The sequence below is a fragment of the Tarenaya hassleriana genome, unplaced genomic scaffold (genome assembly GCF_000463585.1).
Source record: "Tarenaya hassleriana unplaced genomic scaffold, ASM46358v1 Cleome9, whole genome shotgun sequence".
NCBI lineage: Eukaryota > Viridiplantae > Streptophyta > Magnoliopsida > Brassicales > Cleomaceae > Tarenaya > Tarenaya hassleriana.
Genome location: NW_010971389.1, coordinates 2,341,370 through 2,359,867, shown reverse-complemented (window position 1 = coordinate 2,359,867; position 18,498 = coordinate 2,341,370). Strand labels below are relative to the sequence as shown.

The window sequence follows — 18,498 nt, the reverse complement described above, 5'->3', positions numbered from 1 at the left end:
ATAGAGAGGTAAAACTTTGGTTTAGAAAAGAAGGTTAGAAAAAACAAAAAAAAATTAACGGACCTCAAGCCCAGCCCGAGACCTGACCGACCCATAGTCCATTTATCCCGAGGCCCGAAAGCCCGAAGTTTAATGAGCCTACATTTTTTAGGCCCATGTCCTTATAATTTTCGGGCGGGTTCGGGCCGGGTTTCGGGCTCCGGGCTTAATTGACATCCCTAAAAAAAAAACAAAGGAATAAACTACAACTATATATATATTAGAGGAAAATGTTTGAGATGATTGGAATCGAAATAAACCAAAATTTGCTTTTACTAAATAAATGGAAAAGAAATGTAAAATACCCATGTTCGGTGAAAATAAAAAATAAATATGAAAAATTAAAAAAAAAACATTATACGAAATAGGGAAAATGTAATATTAACAATGAAAAAAATGGGTTACAGGAAGAAAAAAAAAGAAGAGATAAATAGGAAAAAAATGATGTGAAGGAGATTGAGACTCGTTGTTGCATTTCTTACCAAATACGAGGAGGAACTCTCGCCAGTCTGTTTCACTACGTGTTCTCTGTCCTTTTCGAGAGCTGAGTATAAGCTACAACTTATACACACAGATGTTTGTGGCCCGATGCCGGAAGAATCCCTGGTTGGAAGTAAGTATTTTGTCATCTTTATAGATGATTTTACAATACTGCATAACTTGTAGAGGTGTCAAAACGAACTCGTCTCGCGAGTCGGCTCGTGGGTCGCCTCGCCAGAAAATGAACGATTTGAGCCATGATTTTTTCAACTCATTAAAAAACGAGCCTAACGATCAGATTCATTTAATACGTGTTCAATGAGCCTAGCTCGGCGAGGTGGTGAGCTGCTTAACAAGCTGACTTTTCTTTTTAAGAAAAATTAAATTTATATAAAAAAATCTAATATAATTTTATATATTTTTTTCATATCATTCATATGAAATATTAAATATCATAATTATTATGATGGTGATAATTGAAAATATTAAATTAAAATTAAAGTATAAATATGAAAATGTTATTGAAACATATTTTGTTGTTATTATCTATTTTAAATTATTTGAACTATTATTAGATTATTTTTTTATCTTTTGAAATCTCAACCAATATTGTTTTATATAGTTTATGATATTGGAGTTTTATTAATTTTTTTATATATTTATTCTAAATTTATCTATTATTAGATTATTTTTTTATCTTTTGAAATCTCAACCAATATTGTTTTATATAGTTTATGATATTGGAGTTTTATTAATTTTTTTATATATTTATTTAAATTTATAGTTAAATTTAGAATAAATATAAATAAAAAATATTATATATCTCAGACTCAACGAACTGGCTCGTTCAGATCAGAAAACTGGCGAACGATTTGAGACGAGATTTTTCTGGCTCGTTAGAAAACAGAGTTCAAAACAATCCGAACCAAACAAACCGAATCTCAAACGATCTGAGAGAGCTCGTGTGACACCCCTAATAACATGTAGACCCTTTTTCTACTTTAATGTTCGATTATAATTACTCTTTCTATATACTGAAAAATTGCTTTACGGCACTGTAAACGGGGATGAAATTGTAACGACAAAATCATAGTTAAATAAAAATAACAATTAATAACCATTGGACTTTCACGATATCTCTGATTATAATATTAAACGATACGTAATTCAATTTGGTCTAACTTATGTTTGGTCTAGAAAAATAAATGTTTAAGAGAATTATATTGATTTAGTATCGAGTATTGTAATAGTACATCATTTGATATAAATGCATTAATCACTTTTGTAATCGGTATATTCTTACCTTGAAATTGCCTGATATTTTATTTAATCATCGTATTATAGGAAAAAAAAAACTTGGATTTTGATTTCGTGGGTATAGAGAATTAAATGACATTGGTTCGATAAAAACATTTATTTTCGTGTCGTGGTATATTAATGGATTAAAAAATGGAGGGTCCAAGTGGTGCACGTGGGAGCATTTGTGTAAATGTATCCAAATTAAGAGTACAAACAAAAAAAAAACATGTAGAAAAAAAATAACTCAAAACCATCCACCAAATTCAAACCCCTTTTGGGTCCCAAATTTAATTTCATATGTTATTAATAATTGAGAAATAAAGAAATTCACGACATGCCATTCATTTACATTATTATAACCACTCTTCAGGTTTGTACAATTTGTTCTGACAGTGATGTACGATTTTTCATGATTCTGACGGGCAAAGTCCATCTATATTTTTGTTAAATTAAATGAATTAAATGATTTTGTATTATTTTTTATTTATTTAAGGACTAAAGCCGTGAAACCGTGTAAGAAAATTTAATTCTCAATGATTTTCTTAAAAAAAATATATACATTTTGGGAATATTATTTATAGGGTGAGTGAGAGGAAGAGGGAAGTGCATGTGAAGATGGTTGAAGGAAAGAGGAAAGTGTAAGTAGGAGAGGATCTAGCCGTTGTTCGATGTGAAATGGGAAATTTAGATGAAATAATCATTTTTTAAAGATATCTATTATATGTATAGGGGTTAATCTTTATGCAAACTCAATACTTAAAATATATTTTCAGAAAAAAATATATAATAATCTAAAAAAAAGGATAGATGATGAAATTTCAAGAATATTTTCCTGAACAAGGTTTCTTCCCCCCTCAATTAATGTAAAAATGTGCAACAAGAGTATGCTAATTTTTTTTAACAGTGTTATATTAACTATTTCACATTTAGTAACGAGTACAAATTGTTGTAATAATTGAAGCCTACAAACAATTTTAATATATTATAAGAAAAGTCCAAAGGGTGCTTGAAAATACTCATACATATACACATACACATGCACATGCATATACATACACATACACATACACATACACATACACATACAAAGATTTGTATGCGAGAGGGAGACATGTGAGGGCATTAATGGGGGGTTGGGTTTTATTTTATGTCTTGTTCTTGCATTGGTGCCACATGCTATAGGCTCTCTCTCTATATATACATACATACATATATATATATATATATTAGGGTTAGGTGTGACGAAGCAAAGAAGAGCTCTTGCATGTGACTCCATGTGTTGTTTCTTCCACACCATTATTCCTCTTCTCTTTCTCTCACTCTATTTCCGTACTTCCCCCTCCCATTTTACCACCTTGATTTTGATTAATAATAGCATGTCTTTGTTTGGCGCATTAATTACATTAAAATTAAACTACTTATGTTTCATGGATACATATAATCCTGTTTCGATATCTTAATTATAACATTATGGTTTGTACATTATGATTATAAAATTCACCTCTAAAACCTCCATAAATCATCTTAATTGTCTAATCCAAAAAAAAAATTGCATGTGTGTGAAATATTATGAGCTCTACAACATAACTCATTCGCACCTACAGCATCAACTCTATAGGCTCCTCTACATGCGTAGGACCCCTCTCTCTCTCTCTCTCTCTCTCTCTCTCTCTCTCTCATACGCGCACAAATCGCGAGTTTGCTATATAAGTGTCTCCCTTGCAGACTTCCATGGCTACAATCCTTCGTCTTCTTGAATCTATATCCTCACATGGGGAGACAAATAAACAAGAGGAAACGAGTAATTTCTACCGAACCAAACAGGAACCCGACAGCGGTTTTCGCGAGAAGATACGCCAACCATTTAGTCCCAGCTCTCAAGAAGATCAGCATGAGCAAGCCTTCTTCGGGAAACGACCATCTCCGGTCCAAGTTCGAACTGTTGGTATTGGTTCAAGTCAAGCACGTGTGCAAGGAGTGTGGTTTTAAGCTGATCTGTTTTTTTTGCTGTTTTATTTAATGTGTCAGTTATGTATGTGTGTTAGTGTGCAGTTATTTCTTTCTAATGGTTAAAGACAGTTTCTGTTTAATGTATATGTACGTTGTATGAAGTTTAATAGATGTGTGGGAGTTTTATGGAATTGAGTGAGGGTTCCAGATTTTCAGAAAAGTTTGTGTTGAGAGAGTTCTGTCTTTCAGAACTTCAGTGGTATCAGAGCATTTGTTGATCTTAAAAGGGTCTGTGAGTGTGTTGAAGAAGAGGCTTTGTTTTTCAATGGAGCAAGGCGATATTTCTGGGTCTTCGTTTTCAAGCATGTCTCCACCCATGTTTGATGGCGAGAATTATCAGGTCTGGTCTGTCAAGATGAAGGTATTCTTGAAAGGATCAGATTTGTGGGAAGCTGTTGAGGAGGATTATGAGATTCCTCCATTGACAGGAAATCCGACACTCAATCAGATCAGAAGCCATAAGGAGAAGGTGACGAGGAAGGCCAAGGCGATGTCTTGCATTTTCTCGGCAGTTTCTCCTTCCGTTTTCACGAAGATTATGAATTTGGAATCAGCAAAGGCCATGTGGGATTTGTTGCAAAAGGAGTTTGAAGGTGATGATAAGATCCGAGGTATGAAAGTGTTGAATTTGATGAGAGATTTTGAAAGACAACAGATGAAACCATCAGAGTCTATCAAGGAATATGTTGATCGTCTTGTTGAGATTGTCAATAAGATTCGAATCCTGGGAACAGATATCACTGATCAGAGAATTGTGCAGAAGATCATGGTCTCTGTTCCTGAAAGATTTGAAGCTACATTGGCTTCTCTGGAGAATACAAAGGAGATGGCGAATCTGAAGCTTGCAGAACTGCTGAGTTCTCTTCAAGCTCAGGAACAAAGACGGATAATGCGAAAGGAAGAATCGACAGAAGGGGCTTTGAAGGCAAAAGCCAAGTTTTCAGGTGCTGATAAGGGGAAGAAATCTGGTTGGAAGCACAAAGTAGAGGGAAGTAGTCAGCATTCTGGTCAAGAATCTGGTGAAAACCGAGGTTATCCTGATCCTTGCAAGCACTGTAACAAGAAAGGACATCCTCATTGGAGGTGTTGGAAGAATTTAAAGTGCAGAAGGTGTGACAAACGTGGTCACATTGAAAAATTCTGTAAGTCAAAAATGGCACAGCAAACAGAGGTGGTGAATGCTGATGCAAAGGAGGTAGAGCAGATGTTCGTGGCTTCATGCTTTGTCTCCAAGAGTGAAGATGATAATTGGTTGATCGACAGTGGTTGTACAAACCACATGACAGGTAACCAAAATCTTTTCAAAACTCTGGATAAATCTGTTAAAGCTAGAGTTAGAATAGGTAATGGTGAATTTATTGCTGTCGAAGGCAAAGGTGACGTAGTGTGCAAAGGTCCTAATGGTTGGAGAGTGTTGTCCGATGTGTTGTTTGTGCCTAAGATCGATCAGAATCTCCTAAGTGTGGGACAACTGATTGATAAAGGTTACAAAGTGTTATTTGATAATCAGGAGTGTATCATCAAGGATACTTCTGATCGAGTGCTGTTTAAAGTTGGAATGCGAAACAAGGCTTTCGTTTTCAATCCGCAGAAGGTCAAGGTTGAGGCAATGAAAGGTGTAGTTGCTGAAGAAGACGTTTGGCATAAAAGACTAGGCCATTTTCACTTTGATGGTCTGGTCCATATGCAGAAAAATGACATGGCTTCAGGTTTGCCAGTCTTTGGAAAGCATTTCAGTGAGTGTAGTGTCTGTTTCGAAGGGAAACAAACACGTTTACCATTTGGTGATGCAAAGTGGAGAGCTGAGTATAAGCTACAACTTATACACACAGATGTTTGTGGCCCGATGCCGGAAGAATCCCTGGTTGGAAGTAAGTATTTTGTCATCTTTATAGATGATTTTACTCGCATGTGCTGGATTTTCTTTTTAAAAGAAAAGTCTGAAGTTGCAGAAGTGTTTGAGAAGTATAAAAGAGAGGTGGAAAATGAGGCTGGGAGCAAGATTAAGATCATAAGGTCTGATAATGGAGGAGAATACACTTCCAACAGGTTTAAGGAGATTTGTGAGGAAGCTGGAATAAAGCACCAGTTTTCAGTTCCTTACTCACCCCAACAAAATGGGGTGAGTGAGAGGAAGAACAGAAGCATTATGGAGATGGCGAGATGTTTGATGTTTGAGAAGAAGCTACCAAAATGTTTTTGGGCAGAGGCTTGTGGTACTGCAGTTTTTCTACAGAATCGGTTGTCAACTAAAGCCTTGCAAAAGTTGACACCATTTGAAGCTTGGACTGGTAGGAAACCATCCTTGGAGCATATCCGAGTGTTTGGTTGTGTCTGTCACTCATTGGTTCCAGATGTGAGAAGAGATAAGTTGGATAAAAAGACAATTGAAGGCATCTTTGTGGGATACAGTTTGGTGTCGAAAGCTTACAGGATTTATTCTCCTGATGCTAACAAGGTTTTTGTCAGTCGTGATGTTCGTTTTCTGGAACATAAGAATTGGAATTGGTCTCAGCAAGGGGAAGTTGATTCTGAAAGTATTCGTGAACCTGCGTTGGATCAAACTCAGGAAGATGTGCAGCAGGAAATTGAAGATATTATAGAGGATGCTGAGTTTGATGATCAACCAGTAAGGGGTACAAGAAGCCTGAGTGAGATATATCAGAGGAGTAATGTTGCTGTATTTGAACCATCAAGCTTTGAAGAAGCTTGGAAGCATGAGAATTGGAGGTCTGCAATGAAGGAGGAGCTGTACATGATTCAGAAAAATGAAACCTGGAAGCTTGTGGAGAAACCAGAAAATAAAAATGTCATAGGAGTGAAGTGGGTTTATAAAACTAAGCTGAATCCTGATGGCACGATTAATAAGTACAAGGCAAGGTTGGTTGTGAAGGGTTACTCGCAAGTTTGGGGTGTGGATTTTTCAGAAACATTTGCTCCCGTTGCGAGACTTGATACTATACGTTTTATACTTGCAGTGGCAACTCAGAAAAAGTGGAAGGTTTATCATCTTGATGTGAAGTCTGCATTCTTAAATGGAGACTTGGAAGAAGAAATTTATGTGGAACAACCAAAAGGTTTCGAAGTGAATGGAAAAGAAGGTTATGTGTACAGATTGAAGAAGGCTCTCTATGGTCTTAAACAGGCACCTAGAGCCTGGTATGGGAAAATTGACAGCTATCTTCAAAAGATTGGTTTCGAGAGGAGCTTAAGTGAGGCAACTCTCTATGTGAGGAGACAAGGAACTAGTACTACAGTCATCTCACTTTATGTAGATGATCTGTTAGTTACAGGTTCTTGTGTTCAAGTGATTGAGAAAGTGAAAAAGGAGCTGATGAGCTTGTTTGAGATGTCTGATCTTGGTCAAGTATCTTTCTTTCTGGGAATTGAGATAAATCAGAGTAAAGGGGAGATTTTTATATGCCAGAGGAAGTATCTCTCAGAAATATTGAAGAAGTTCAAGTTTGATGGCTGTAAGAGTGTGAGAACACCCATGAACATGAAGGAGAAGTTAGTGCTTGACGAAACAGAAGAAGAGGTTGATGAAAGGAACTATCGAAGCTTGGTTGGATGTCTGATGTACTTAACAGCATCTAGACCAGATGTGTTGTTTGCTGTTAATGTACTTTCGAGGTTTCTGAATAATCCAAGGAGGAGTCATTTGGTGGCAGCTAAAAGGGTGTTGAGATATTTGAAGGGAACACTTGATTATGGTGTTCTGTTTAAGTCGGATTTTGAAACCGATTTGGTTGGGTTTGCTGATAGTGATTGGGCTGGTTCAACTCAAGACATGAAGAGTACCTCTGGTTTCTGTTTCATGCTTGGTTTAAACTGTTTTTCGTGGAGCTCTAAGAAGCAGGAGGTGGTGGCTGAGTCAACTGCAGAGGCGGAATTCATTGCCACAACTGCAGCAGCAAACCAAGCAATCTGGCTCAGAAAAATTCTGTGTGATTTGGGTTTCAATCCAAGGATTCCAACTCAGATCAATGTGGACAATCAGGCAGCTATTGCCATTTCGAAGAATCCTGTTTTCCATGGCAGGACAAAGCACTTTAAAGTGAAGTATTTCTTTCTAAGGGAGATTCAACAAGAAGGTGAAATTCAGGTTGTGTATTGCAAAACTGAGAATCAAGTGGCTGATTTGTTTACCAAGGCGTTTAATCCAGGAAGGTTTGAGTTGCTCAGAAGGTTGATTGGTGTGTGTGCTCGACCTTAAACCAAGGAGGAGATTGTTGGTATTGGTTCAAGTCAAGCACGTGTGCAAGGAGTGTGGTTTTAAGCTGATCTGTTTTTTTTGCTGTTTTATTTAATGTGTCAGTTATGTATGTGTGTTAGTGTGCAGTTATTTCTTTCTAATGGTTAAAGACAGTTTCTGTTTAATGTATATGTACGTTGTATGAAGTTTAATAGATGTGTGGGAGTTTTATGGAATTGAGTGAGGGTTCCAGATTTTCAGAAAAGTTTGTGTTGAGAGAGTTCTGTCTTTCAGAACTTCACGAACAAAACGTGAAGCATGAAGTCGATATGGCATTGGCCTTGTCGGCTCAAGAATTCGCTTGGAGCCGTTTCTTGCGACAGAAGTTATCTTGCCCTGGTGAACCCACGAGTAGTTCTTCTAGCCCTAACCAAAGCTTCTGCTTCGATGAGGCGAATATTCTAGAAAGATCCCAGAAACGAGGCAAAGAAGAAGAAGAGACAAGGAAGAGGCTGAGAGAACTGCAGAAGCTTCTTCCGGGAGGAGAAGAAATGGGTGTGGAAGAAACGTTAAGTGAGATTGGGAGTTACATTGGGTGTCTTGAGTTGCAGATGCTTGTTCTTAAATCTCTTGTCGAATAAATTTACTTTTTTATGTTATTTTTTTCTTTAATTTGTTTGTCATTAAGTTTAAAAAATTAAGCTTAATGACAAACATTTTTTTTTTTGTGTGTGTGTGTCTTTGAACATGTAACTCCATGGTGGATTGAGCATTATCTTATGTTTTGTTCAAACACGACATGAGTTCTCTAAGCAAATCTTTCGTTTTGTCATCTTCCTACAAATAATTCATTCATTTATTTATTTATTTATTATTCAATTTCATCCCTTACTTGGTCTTTATCAGATTATCGTATCATTGCACGTGTAGTGTACGTAAGGTGAAAGACTGGTGACGAAAGCAACGAAGGCGAAAATAGGAGGAAAAATCATCGTTGTATAAAAGGCTAGTGAAGAGTACAAAATTACAATTGGCCTCATTACATTAAACAACGAGCAAAGAGGAGTGAGCCAAACCACAGATACAAACAGACTCTGTTCTCTTCCAAGGCAAATTGCAAAGTACGTTTGGGGAATCAAAATGAAAACATGGGGAAAGAGAAGAAGAAGAAGAAGAGGTGAAAAGAGCCATCTCCTTCTGTCTGGTTTTCCGACTAGACAGTGTAGTGTCCAGGAGTGTCAATGTCCAAGCCCTTGAGTTTCACCACTGATTCCACATGACCCTTTAGTGTATGCAGCTCCCTAAGCCTGAATCCACACCCACATTCAGCTTCAATAACTTCTCAATTTCTAAAACCGTCTGAGAATATAATCGAAATCACGGGTTTTGTTTCTTACCTTGCAATCTCGGCTCTTCTCTTTGCTTGCTCTGCGATCTCGGACAATTCCCTGTAGCTTCCTTTCTCGGGGAAGATATTACCGGATTCTTTTGGTTGAAGACCGTGAAGTGTCCTTTGAGCGAGGGCCCATTGAGCCTCTCTCTCTTCTTTTCCGTAATCTTTCTTGGTGGTGAAAGCGGTCTGTTGTGGAAAAAAAAAGATAAAACAATCAGCATTATTATTATGATTAAGAAGACTCCCGGGCTCCTAAAGTGCGGGAAGTTCATCTCGATAAAGGGTTTCTATCACATTACCGACTTTTTTCAGGGCACGGAAGCAGTGAAGAGAGATATCGGAGTAAGAGATAGATCTAAGTACGTACCTTGTTCTCGAACAAGTTGAGCCAGGCCTTTCCGCTCAAGATGTATCGGATGGCAAACTTCATGACGTCCAGTGGGAAGTACGTCACCAAACTGTACAGCCAGATCACACCGGCCCATCCCCATCCAATACCCTTAATCTTTGCAAATCCCCAGTCGGCATACACAGCTATGAATGTTGCAATCTTCAAGAAAAAATGAATATTGGGTTCGTGAGGAAAGTTTCCGGATGTGCAGTTGTAATCTATCAAAATCTGTTAAGTTCGATGCCTCTTACCAATTGTGCAATAACAAAGGCAGTCATCAGTAGCAGCCCGGGACGTTCGACAAAGGACCAACTCCTTGACCTCGTGACAAAGATCAGAGCTTGACTAATAATGCTAACTTGTAGATACAAAGCAGACATTAACTCATCCTGGCTGTTTCTGATAGACCTCACACCAAACTTGTCCTGTGAATATAGAAGAAACATAACTTTATGGCTTAGCAAAGTGTCTCAGAGATAGAACAACTGCAATGCCTTAGCCAAGAATTTGATAAGAAGAGTAAAGATTGATTCAGTACCGAGAAAAAGTCGGTCTTGAACATCACCCAGAAGAAAATGACAGTCATTATGGCCAAGTAACTACCAAGCACGACTCCAGTAGCGAAAATCTCTCTGAGTTTCCAGCTATCGGGTGTGGGAGATGGCTTGACTCTGTCCTTTGAGATGGTCATGATAGTACCTAACAGATAGCAACCCATAATACCATCAGATTAAAGATGCCGAGAAAAAGATTAGATAGACAAAGCAAGCAAAGTTAAAAACTATAAGCTCACCATCATTGAGAATAGCAATGATCAGAACCATGAATGCTGAGAAGTCAAATTTCCATATGAGAGCAATAAGCATGAAACCCAACTGTGAAAACCAAGAAATCAACGCAGAATCAATACTATCAGTGAACTAATAAAGGTTTATCATGTCAAACAAGTGATAGAATTCTAATCCAGTTTAGTTTGTTTACGTACCACAATACGGATTGTAATGGAGACTGCATAAATCTGTAAACAAAAGATTAAAAAAAAGAGTGTTAAAAGTATTCAGTGCAAGAGAACAAGTAGTGATCGTGAGAGAAGACTGACGGTATAGTTCTTCATTCTCTGGAAAATAGCTCTGCTAGTAAGCACTGCACTAATAATAACGCTCAGACCAGGTTCGGTTAGAACAATATCTGAAGCACCCCGAGCGGCATCCGTAGCATCAGCCACAGCAATACCGATATCGGCTTTCTTCAGAGCAGGCGCATCATTGACACCATCACCTGTCATTCCAACAATGTGCTTCCTCTCCTGCAACTTTTTCACGATTTCGTACTTGTGCTCTGCAATGAATCAAAAGAAGATATAATCTTGGATCAGCACAAACATCTTCACAGTTAACATATGATGATGATGCAGAATTACCAAATATGATATCAAGCAACTTATAACCTGGAAAGACGCCAGCAAACCCATCAGCTTTTTCAATCAACTCCTCTACGGGAATTGCTGCAATATTGGAGTCCTTGTCCTGGCCAAGCAAAGAAGCAGATGGATACATGTTGGTTCCCATTCCAAGCCTACGACCAGTTTCCTTACCAATGGCCAGCTGGTCACCTGAGCACAGAGTCAAAGAGCAAGTTAGGGGGAAAACATATAAATTGCTCGTTTTTACAGTAGGATCGATGAACAAGGAATAAAGCATGGTTACCAGTGATCATCTTGACATTAACACCGAGATTCAGAGCTCTCCGAATGGTTTCTGCACTGTCATGTCTAGGCGGGTCGAAAAGAGGCAACAAGCCAACAAATTCCCATGGACCACCAGGGCTTTCTTTTGTTTTCTCTGGCACCACCTGAGAAGAAATAAGATAATGAATCAAACAATTAAAAAATTGTCTCTGAGCCACAAAGGAGACAGACCACTGGAAACATCAAAAATCACAGGTAAAAGAAGTACCTGACGAGCAACTGCCAACGACCTAAGTCCACGCTCAGCGTACTTATCAATAATGGCATGTACCCTCTTCCTAAGATCATCCCTGGCTTTGCTAAGATCAAGGATCTGTATGGAGATTGGAGAAGTGAACCAGTTGTCAGAAATACGAAATTATTAAGATCTATTTTCAGTCACAAGATAGATTCATCACCTGCTCAGGTGCACCCTTGCTGACCCTGTGCCAGTTACCATCAGAATCGATGTAAGTCAAAGCAGTTCTCTTGTCCACAGGATTGAATGGAAGGAAGTGAATCTCCCTGATCCCAGCTCGTGCCTACAAAAAATGCAGACATTTTTAATAAGACATGACAAAATCATTCTCGGTCTTCCCAAAACTAAAGAGTGAATAGTTCAGACCAGAAGTAGTCATACCTCCTTTGGGTCAGCAAGCATTCCAACCATGGCTGCATCAATGGCATCTTGATTTTCTACCCTGGAAGCCCTAGCCGCAAATAAGAGGACTTGATCTTTCTCCACACCCTTGGCAAAAACCTCGATCAAGGCTTTGTCAACACTCAATTTGTTGAGGGTAAGTGTCCCAGTTTTGTCACTGCAAAGGACATCCATTCCGGCCATTTCCTCAATGGCAGTCATACGCTTGGTAATGGCACCTTGCTGAGACAACCTGTGAGATCCGATAGCCATGGTGACAGACAAAACCGTAGGCATAGCAATGGGGATACCACCAATCAAGAGGACCAAAAGGTTATCAATTCCATCCCTGTACTTCCTGCGCTGGATCGGGTACATGACAACTATCTCGATCAACATACCCACAGCAATGGAACAGATACAGAAGTTCCCAATGGCTGTGAGAACCATCTGGAAGTGTCCGACATTGTTGGTGCTGTCCACAAGGTGAGCAGCTTTGCCAAAGAAGGTGTGAACACCAGTGGCAATAACAACCGCCTCGATTTCTCCCTGTTTGCAGGTTGAACCTGAGAAAACTTCATCACCAGGGTGCTTGGTGACAGGCAGTGATTCTCCAGTCAGAGCAGACTGGTCCACCTTCAAGGGATCACCCTCAAGAAGACGGGCATCAGCTGGGATAATATCTCCCAGCTTGACACTGATGATGTCTCCCGGAACAAGAATAGCAGCTTCCTGTTCACTCCATTTTCCATCCCTAAGCACCTGAAAAAACATCATATCGAGAAAACATGCAAAACCTGTCATCACCAGGGAAGCTTCGCCTCACTTTTTACAGTAATTTCATGCCATTCTTACATTACCTTGGTTTTAGGAGCAAGACCAGCCATAAGAGCAGCAGCAGCATTACCGGCATTGTTTTCCTCGATAAAACTGATGGTCGAGTTGATAACCAGCAAACAGACGATACCAACAAAGTCTTGCCAGTCCGGGGGCTTACCACCACCATTGGCCAAAGCAATGGCCATGATAGCAGCAGCTTCCATGACCCATGAAAGGGGATTCCACATGAAACCAAGAAACTTCAGGATTTTGCTTTCCTGCCATTTTTATTGTGCAAGTTGACCTTGTAAGTGACCGAGAACTCCTAACTCCATAAAAAGAGAATATATATGGCTCTAAACAACGGCGGATAACAAAGTGCAAACCTTTTTCTCTTCTAACTTGTTGGGGCCAAAGATTTGAATCCTGTCTTCTCCTTCCTGCGATGTCAAACCTTCCCTGGAACATTTTAGCTGCTGGAAAACTTCCTCGATCGGGATTTTTTCCTGAGAAACCAAAACAAAGTTCGATCAGAAACCCGAAGCTTACTGATTTATACATGCCTTCAAATAGGATACATCAGATCACTAAAAAAACAGAAACCTTTCTTCAGGGCCCAAAAGAAGAAACCTTGTAACTTTTAACAGTTCAAGAATTTTCAGAGTTAGAATAGGCTAATAGCCCGAATCAGTTCAGGAAAAAATTTTATATCACTTTCCGAGTTAGAAACGGAAGCAAACGAGTCGGCTGCGTGTCAACTCGTGACTCGGCGAATGGGCAGAAAGCAGCCAACCGAGGCGGAGAGAGGCGCCACGAGTGCTGACAAAGAAGAAAAAAAAAAGTTGCGGTGGCGAGGTGAGGACCACCACCAGAGCTCCACGTTATAGGGACGTGCAGTACACGCGCCGCGGGATTCTCTCCGCCAACGAAGGGTAAGCCCCGCGTGATCGTGAAACACGAAGCCCGGCGAGGGTATTTCGGTCATATCATGGAAAAATTATTAATTGCAGGATCAGACTGGAGTTTTTTTTATTGTCCCAATGAGTTCCCAAAGTTTTGTTTCTTTTTTCCCAAAGACAGAAAAGGCAAAGCGTACCACGGAAAAGGTACATAAAAATCCCAACTTTTAACAAAACAATTCACATACGAAATGAAATCTTATCTTTGCTTATGATATATTTCGCAAAGTTTCTGATTTGGGATCCTTTTTTTCCTCTGTGGGTCGAAGATTAAAATGAAAATATAGATATTGACATAAGTAATTATGCATCGTCATACTGTTAATACAGAAAAAAAAAAAAGGAGAGAGAGAAAGAGAGGAAGAAAAGAAGACAGTTTTACAAGCAAATGGACTTTTGTATTTTAATTAATTATACTGCGAAAAACATTTATTGAGAAGAAGCTATCTCCAACACTAAAGGCATTCACTTTTTTTCATGTTCACATGCGTAGATCTGCTTTCCTTCTGAAGAACAAATTCGACATCTTAGAGAACTCTCTGGGCTGAAAACAGAACATATTAAGAAACACCCAGACTTTTTATTTTACTAATTCCCAATAAATTTGTTCTGTCTGCCCAATAAAACCTGAAGATTTCCCGGGGGAAAAAAGGAATCAAAATGGAAAAACTTCTGATTCCAGTATAGGATCCAGGAGGGAACAATAAAGCTTTTTACAGGAAAAATATAATGATAATCGAAGCTCAGAAATAAAACCCCCAACAAAAAGTAACATGCATGATGAAGGGATGTGTACGTATCCATCTCACTCAAGCAAATCATCAAACACCTTGCGGCCATGATAGCACGGCCGAGAAAGGGTGAGAGAAGGCGAGGGAAAAGGAAAAGAATTTTTACCAGATCAACGGTTTCGTTCTTGATATCCTCGAGACTCGACATCTCGCCCTCCTCCGCTGAACCAACGACCGCGAAAACACACCCAACCGTTTCAACACTCGATCATGCCCCAGAGAGAGAGAGAGAGGTAGGAGGAGCGAGTTTCTGTTGCAGCGACGATGCGCTTCCCATTTTATACCAGTAAAAACGACGGACGTCTCCGCCGTTTTAGTCTGGTGGGACCCACCGCCGTCTCCATTTTGCCCCTTTTTTTTGTTTTTTAAATTTTAATTTCTCTTTTTCCTGGCCCTCTATGTTTTGACCGTTGATTAGTGGCTTAATGTCCATCATTATTCATCTGCCAGTATTTGTGCGTCCGTTTCGCTAAAATTTTGGGGGAAATTTATTTATTTATTTACGTCAGAGATTAATTACGGTGTTCAGTTCTAATTTTTTTGTTTTGAATGAAACTAAATATCAATGATATTTTGTTCATATGGTGAATATTTTGAGTTTTCATGCCATTTTTATTCGTTTTTTAAAAAAATATCCATAATTTTTTATTTTAATCGTTTCAAATTCTATTTATGTTTTATTTTGCATTTTATTTTTATTACGAAGATGACTTGTTTCTTAAAATAATTCATTTTTGTTGAGTTTTTTTGTAGTATTTTATATTAATTTTTAAAAATAATATATTCTAATTATTAATTTTGATTTAATTGTATACATATATATAGATATATAAAACTTTTTATAGAAATTTTGGTTTGACATAGATTTTTCAAGCGAATAATATTTAGTGGAATTGTTATGAAAATATTGCAGGCATGTTAAGTATAGACCAATTATAAGTCATGACCAATAATAATTATTCGGGAACTAAATTATAAAAACCCCATCATAAATTACGGTTTACACACAATTACATGCTAATAATAGTACTTGATTAACTCCTCAAACAGAACATGCTGGTTATGTCGGATTCCTCTTTTGATTGAGTTTTGACTTGGAATCAACTTGAATATTTTTTTAGAAATTATTGAGATTTATGGAATAATATAATATTATATTCACAAGCCTATATATATATATATATATAATGTGTGTGTGTGTGTATAACTAATAACTATTATGGCCCTGAAGGGATGGTAAGGGAAAATGGCCCTTCCCAATTTGCCTCATGGCATGGTCAGCAATTGGAACGATGGCACATGATGTGGATAATATATTTCATTAAATAATTTTCAATCATATAACTTAATAAATGTTTTGATTACGATTTTTTTCCCGTGAAGATAATTGAAGATTTGACTTTTGATTGTGATGGGACCCCCAATAATAGAACTTCCTCTTTTCTTCCTCCTTTTTTGTTGGGAATTATCACAAATATTATTAAAAGTTTCTAATGCTGATTTCATTTTTCAAATTTTCAATTGTACAAAATTATCCTAAAATACTATTTATGTGATTCTATTATTTAAATATTTCTGCCTTATTTTTCTTTTTCTCTTCTTTTTTTATACGTGCCTTCTTATTATTGTTCTATCTATTCTAATCCCATAATATAAATCTTCATATTGTTATGATAATTTATATATTGAAAAGAATTATGACAATGAGAGATACAATATAGACAATGGTGAAAGAAACCATGAAATGGGATGAAGTATTTCAAAAAAAATATAGGATACAAATTATTATTATTATTTTGTGAATTTCGTTTTTGTAAGTTGAAAATAATTTCTTTGACAAAACAGTTGAAAATAATTTATTTATAACGTTTGGAGATCTACATCTCGTGCGTTTTCTTTTTCAGGATTCTTTTACATCCATTTATAAATAAAATTTTCATCTATATAACATGTCGTAGATTAAATTGACTTGAAATAATTTTATTTTATGATTTTCAATCTGAAAATTCATAATATTTCTTTGTTCTATTTAACTGTACACAGTATCATTTAATTGTATAATGATAATATGCCTGGCTCCTATTTTGATTCGATAGAAATAGGACACAAAATAAAGAAACAAATAAGAAATTATATATACAGAGAGAAAAAAAAAAGACGAGTTTGAAAAAACTAAATTACATGAGATATAATAGAAATCCGAAACATTAGTTATTCAGATTTAATTATTGGATATATACATTATAAGATGACTAAAATATAAGATAAAAATCATTAGTATAGTTTTATTGGAAATATAAACATAAAATCAAGATTGATTATTATTCATTTATATGAATTAGTTTAAAAAAGAAAAATTATTTTTAACTATGTTCGCATAAGTAATTATGATACTATTTTCTGTATGTATGTGTGTATATATATATATGAGATAATCTCTCCACCAACATTTTGTTGACGTTTTTTTCTGCAGCGACTAGTCTTTTTAAAAACAAAAAGACATGCCCTTTTAATTAATTTTAGAAGTGATCCATTTTGACTCCGTATATACTATGCTTCGATTTTTTCTCCTATATTTATGAATTTTATTAAATGAAAAATATAATATTAAATTACCGAAACGATGCCAATGATATTATTATAAAGAAGCGTTATAAATAAACACATGTGACATGTAAATATTAAGAAGAGTTTGAGTTTATACGTTATTATGGTTTTATATTTGGATTTAGTTTTTTAATTATAATATAAATTATATTCGAAAGAATTATTATGGTATTTAAACTTTTTCAATTATCAATAATAACAACATCAACAATTATTTTTATAATTTTTGTTGGTACGAAAATGTGAATTCAATTTTTTTATAATTTGTTACTGTATTACAGTTTTTTTTTTGTTTATTTGACGTGAATCATGGTGTTCGACATGACGATTATGGAAATATGATTTTAAAATTTAAAAAAAAAATTAAAAAATATGTGTAATTTGATTATATTTTATATAGTCCACCTTTTTCGTATATAAACTATTACATTTTCATTTGTAAATGTTATTCATGTGATAATAAAAAGGAAAAAATGATTCCGGAAAAAAAATTTAGAAGTTTTTTCTATTTACAATAAAGTGTTCACACCAATTTGGTCGTCTAGTATATATTTTTTAACTTATATATATGTATATACAATAGTTAATGAAATTAATGTTTTCATGACTCATGAGATTGCGTAAGGATGAGCAAGCTGTTACACTTGTTATTAGTTCATTTGGACTAAGAAATTATTTTCCAAATACACAACTATTTTATTTTTAAATAATTCCAATTAACCAATAAATAACACGATTGATTACTGATGATAATTTTGTTAATTCAACATTATTTAATATATCATTCGGTGTTTGACTTTTTTAAAATAATATTTCATCAATGAATTTCCTGAGTTATGTATGACTCATGAAGTGAGGCTATTTCGTATAAAACATACCTTACAATAATATTTCATTTTCTATTAAAAAAACAATTAATTATGCAAAATATGGAACACAATAATTGTTATATTAAATATCCCTGATTACTTGTCAAAATTCTATTTGAAGAGTTTAACTTTCAACAAGTCACGATCTACTCAATACAATGTAAGAAAATATTCGGTTTGCTTTGTTTGATATATTGTTGTGTTTCTCACACTCACACATACATACATAAATAGAAACTATATATATATATATATTCAATTACGCATATTGATTATGTGT

The 18,498-nt window shown here is 36.2% G+C and overlaps 2 protein-coding genes across 2 annotated transcripts; one reads left to right on the top strand and one right to left on the bottom strand.

The window, feature by feature from the left end:
* Window positions 1–3,098: 3,098 nt before the first annotated feature.
* LOC104803946 (uncharacterized protein At4g30180-like) lies at window positions 3,099–8,712 on the top strand. Its single transcript, XM_010528054.2, has 2 exons — window positions 3,099–3,744; window positions 8,301–8,712. The coding sequence occupies exons 1-2, from the start codon at window positions 3,590–3,592 to the stop codon at window positions 8,662–8,664; spliced, it is 519 nt and encodes a 172-aa protein (XP_010526356.1). The 5' UTR covers window positions 3,099–3,589; the 3' UTR covers window positions 8,665–8,712.
* A 287-nt stretch (window positions 8,713–8,999) lies between these two features.
* Window positions 9,000–14,943, bottom strand: LOC104803945 (ATPase 2, plasma membrane-type-like). Its single transcript, XM_010528051.2, has 16 exons — window positions 14,849–14,943; window positions 13,379–13,498; window positions 13,034–13,270; window positions 12,174–12,935; window positions 11,953–12,075; window positions 11,763–11,867; window positions 11,514–11,658; window positions 11,255–11,419; window positions 10,907–11,145; window positions 10,793–10,825; window positions 10,601–10,682; window positions 10,346–10,506; window positions 10,059–10,232; window positions 9,784–9,966; window positions 9,421–9,602; window positions 9,000–9,330 (listed from the first exon to the last, which is right to left on the bottom strand). Exons 1-16 carry the CDS (start codon window positions 14,888–14,890, stop codon window positions 9,237–9,239), a joined length of 2,847 nt encoding a protein of 948 aa, XP_010526353.1. The 5' UTR covers window positions 14,891–14,943; the 3' UTR covers window positions 9,000–9,236.
* Between the last annotated feature and the right edge of the window lie 3,555 nt (window positions 14,944–18,498).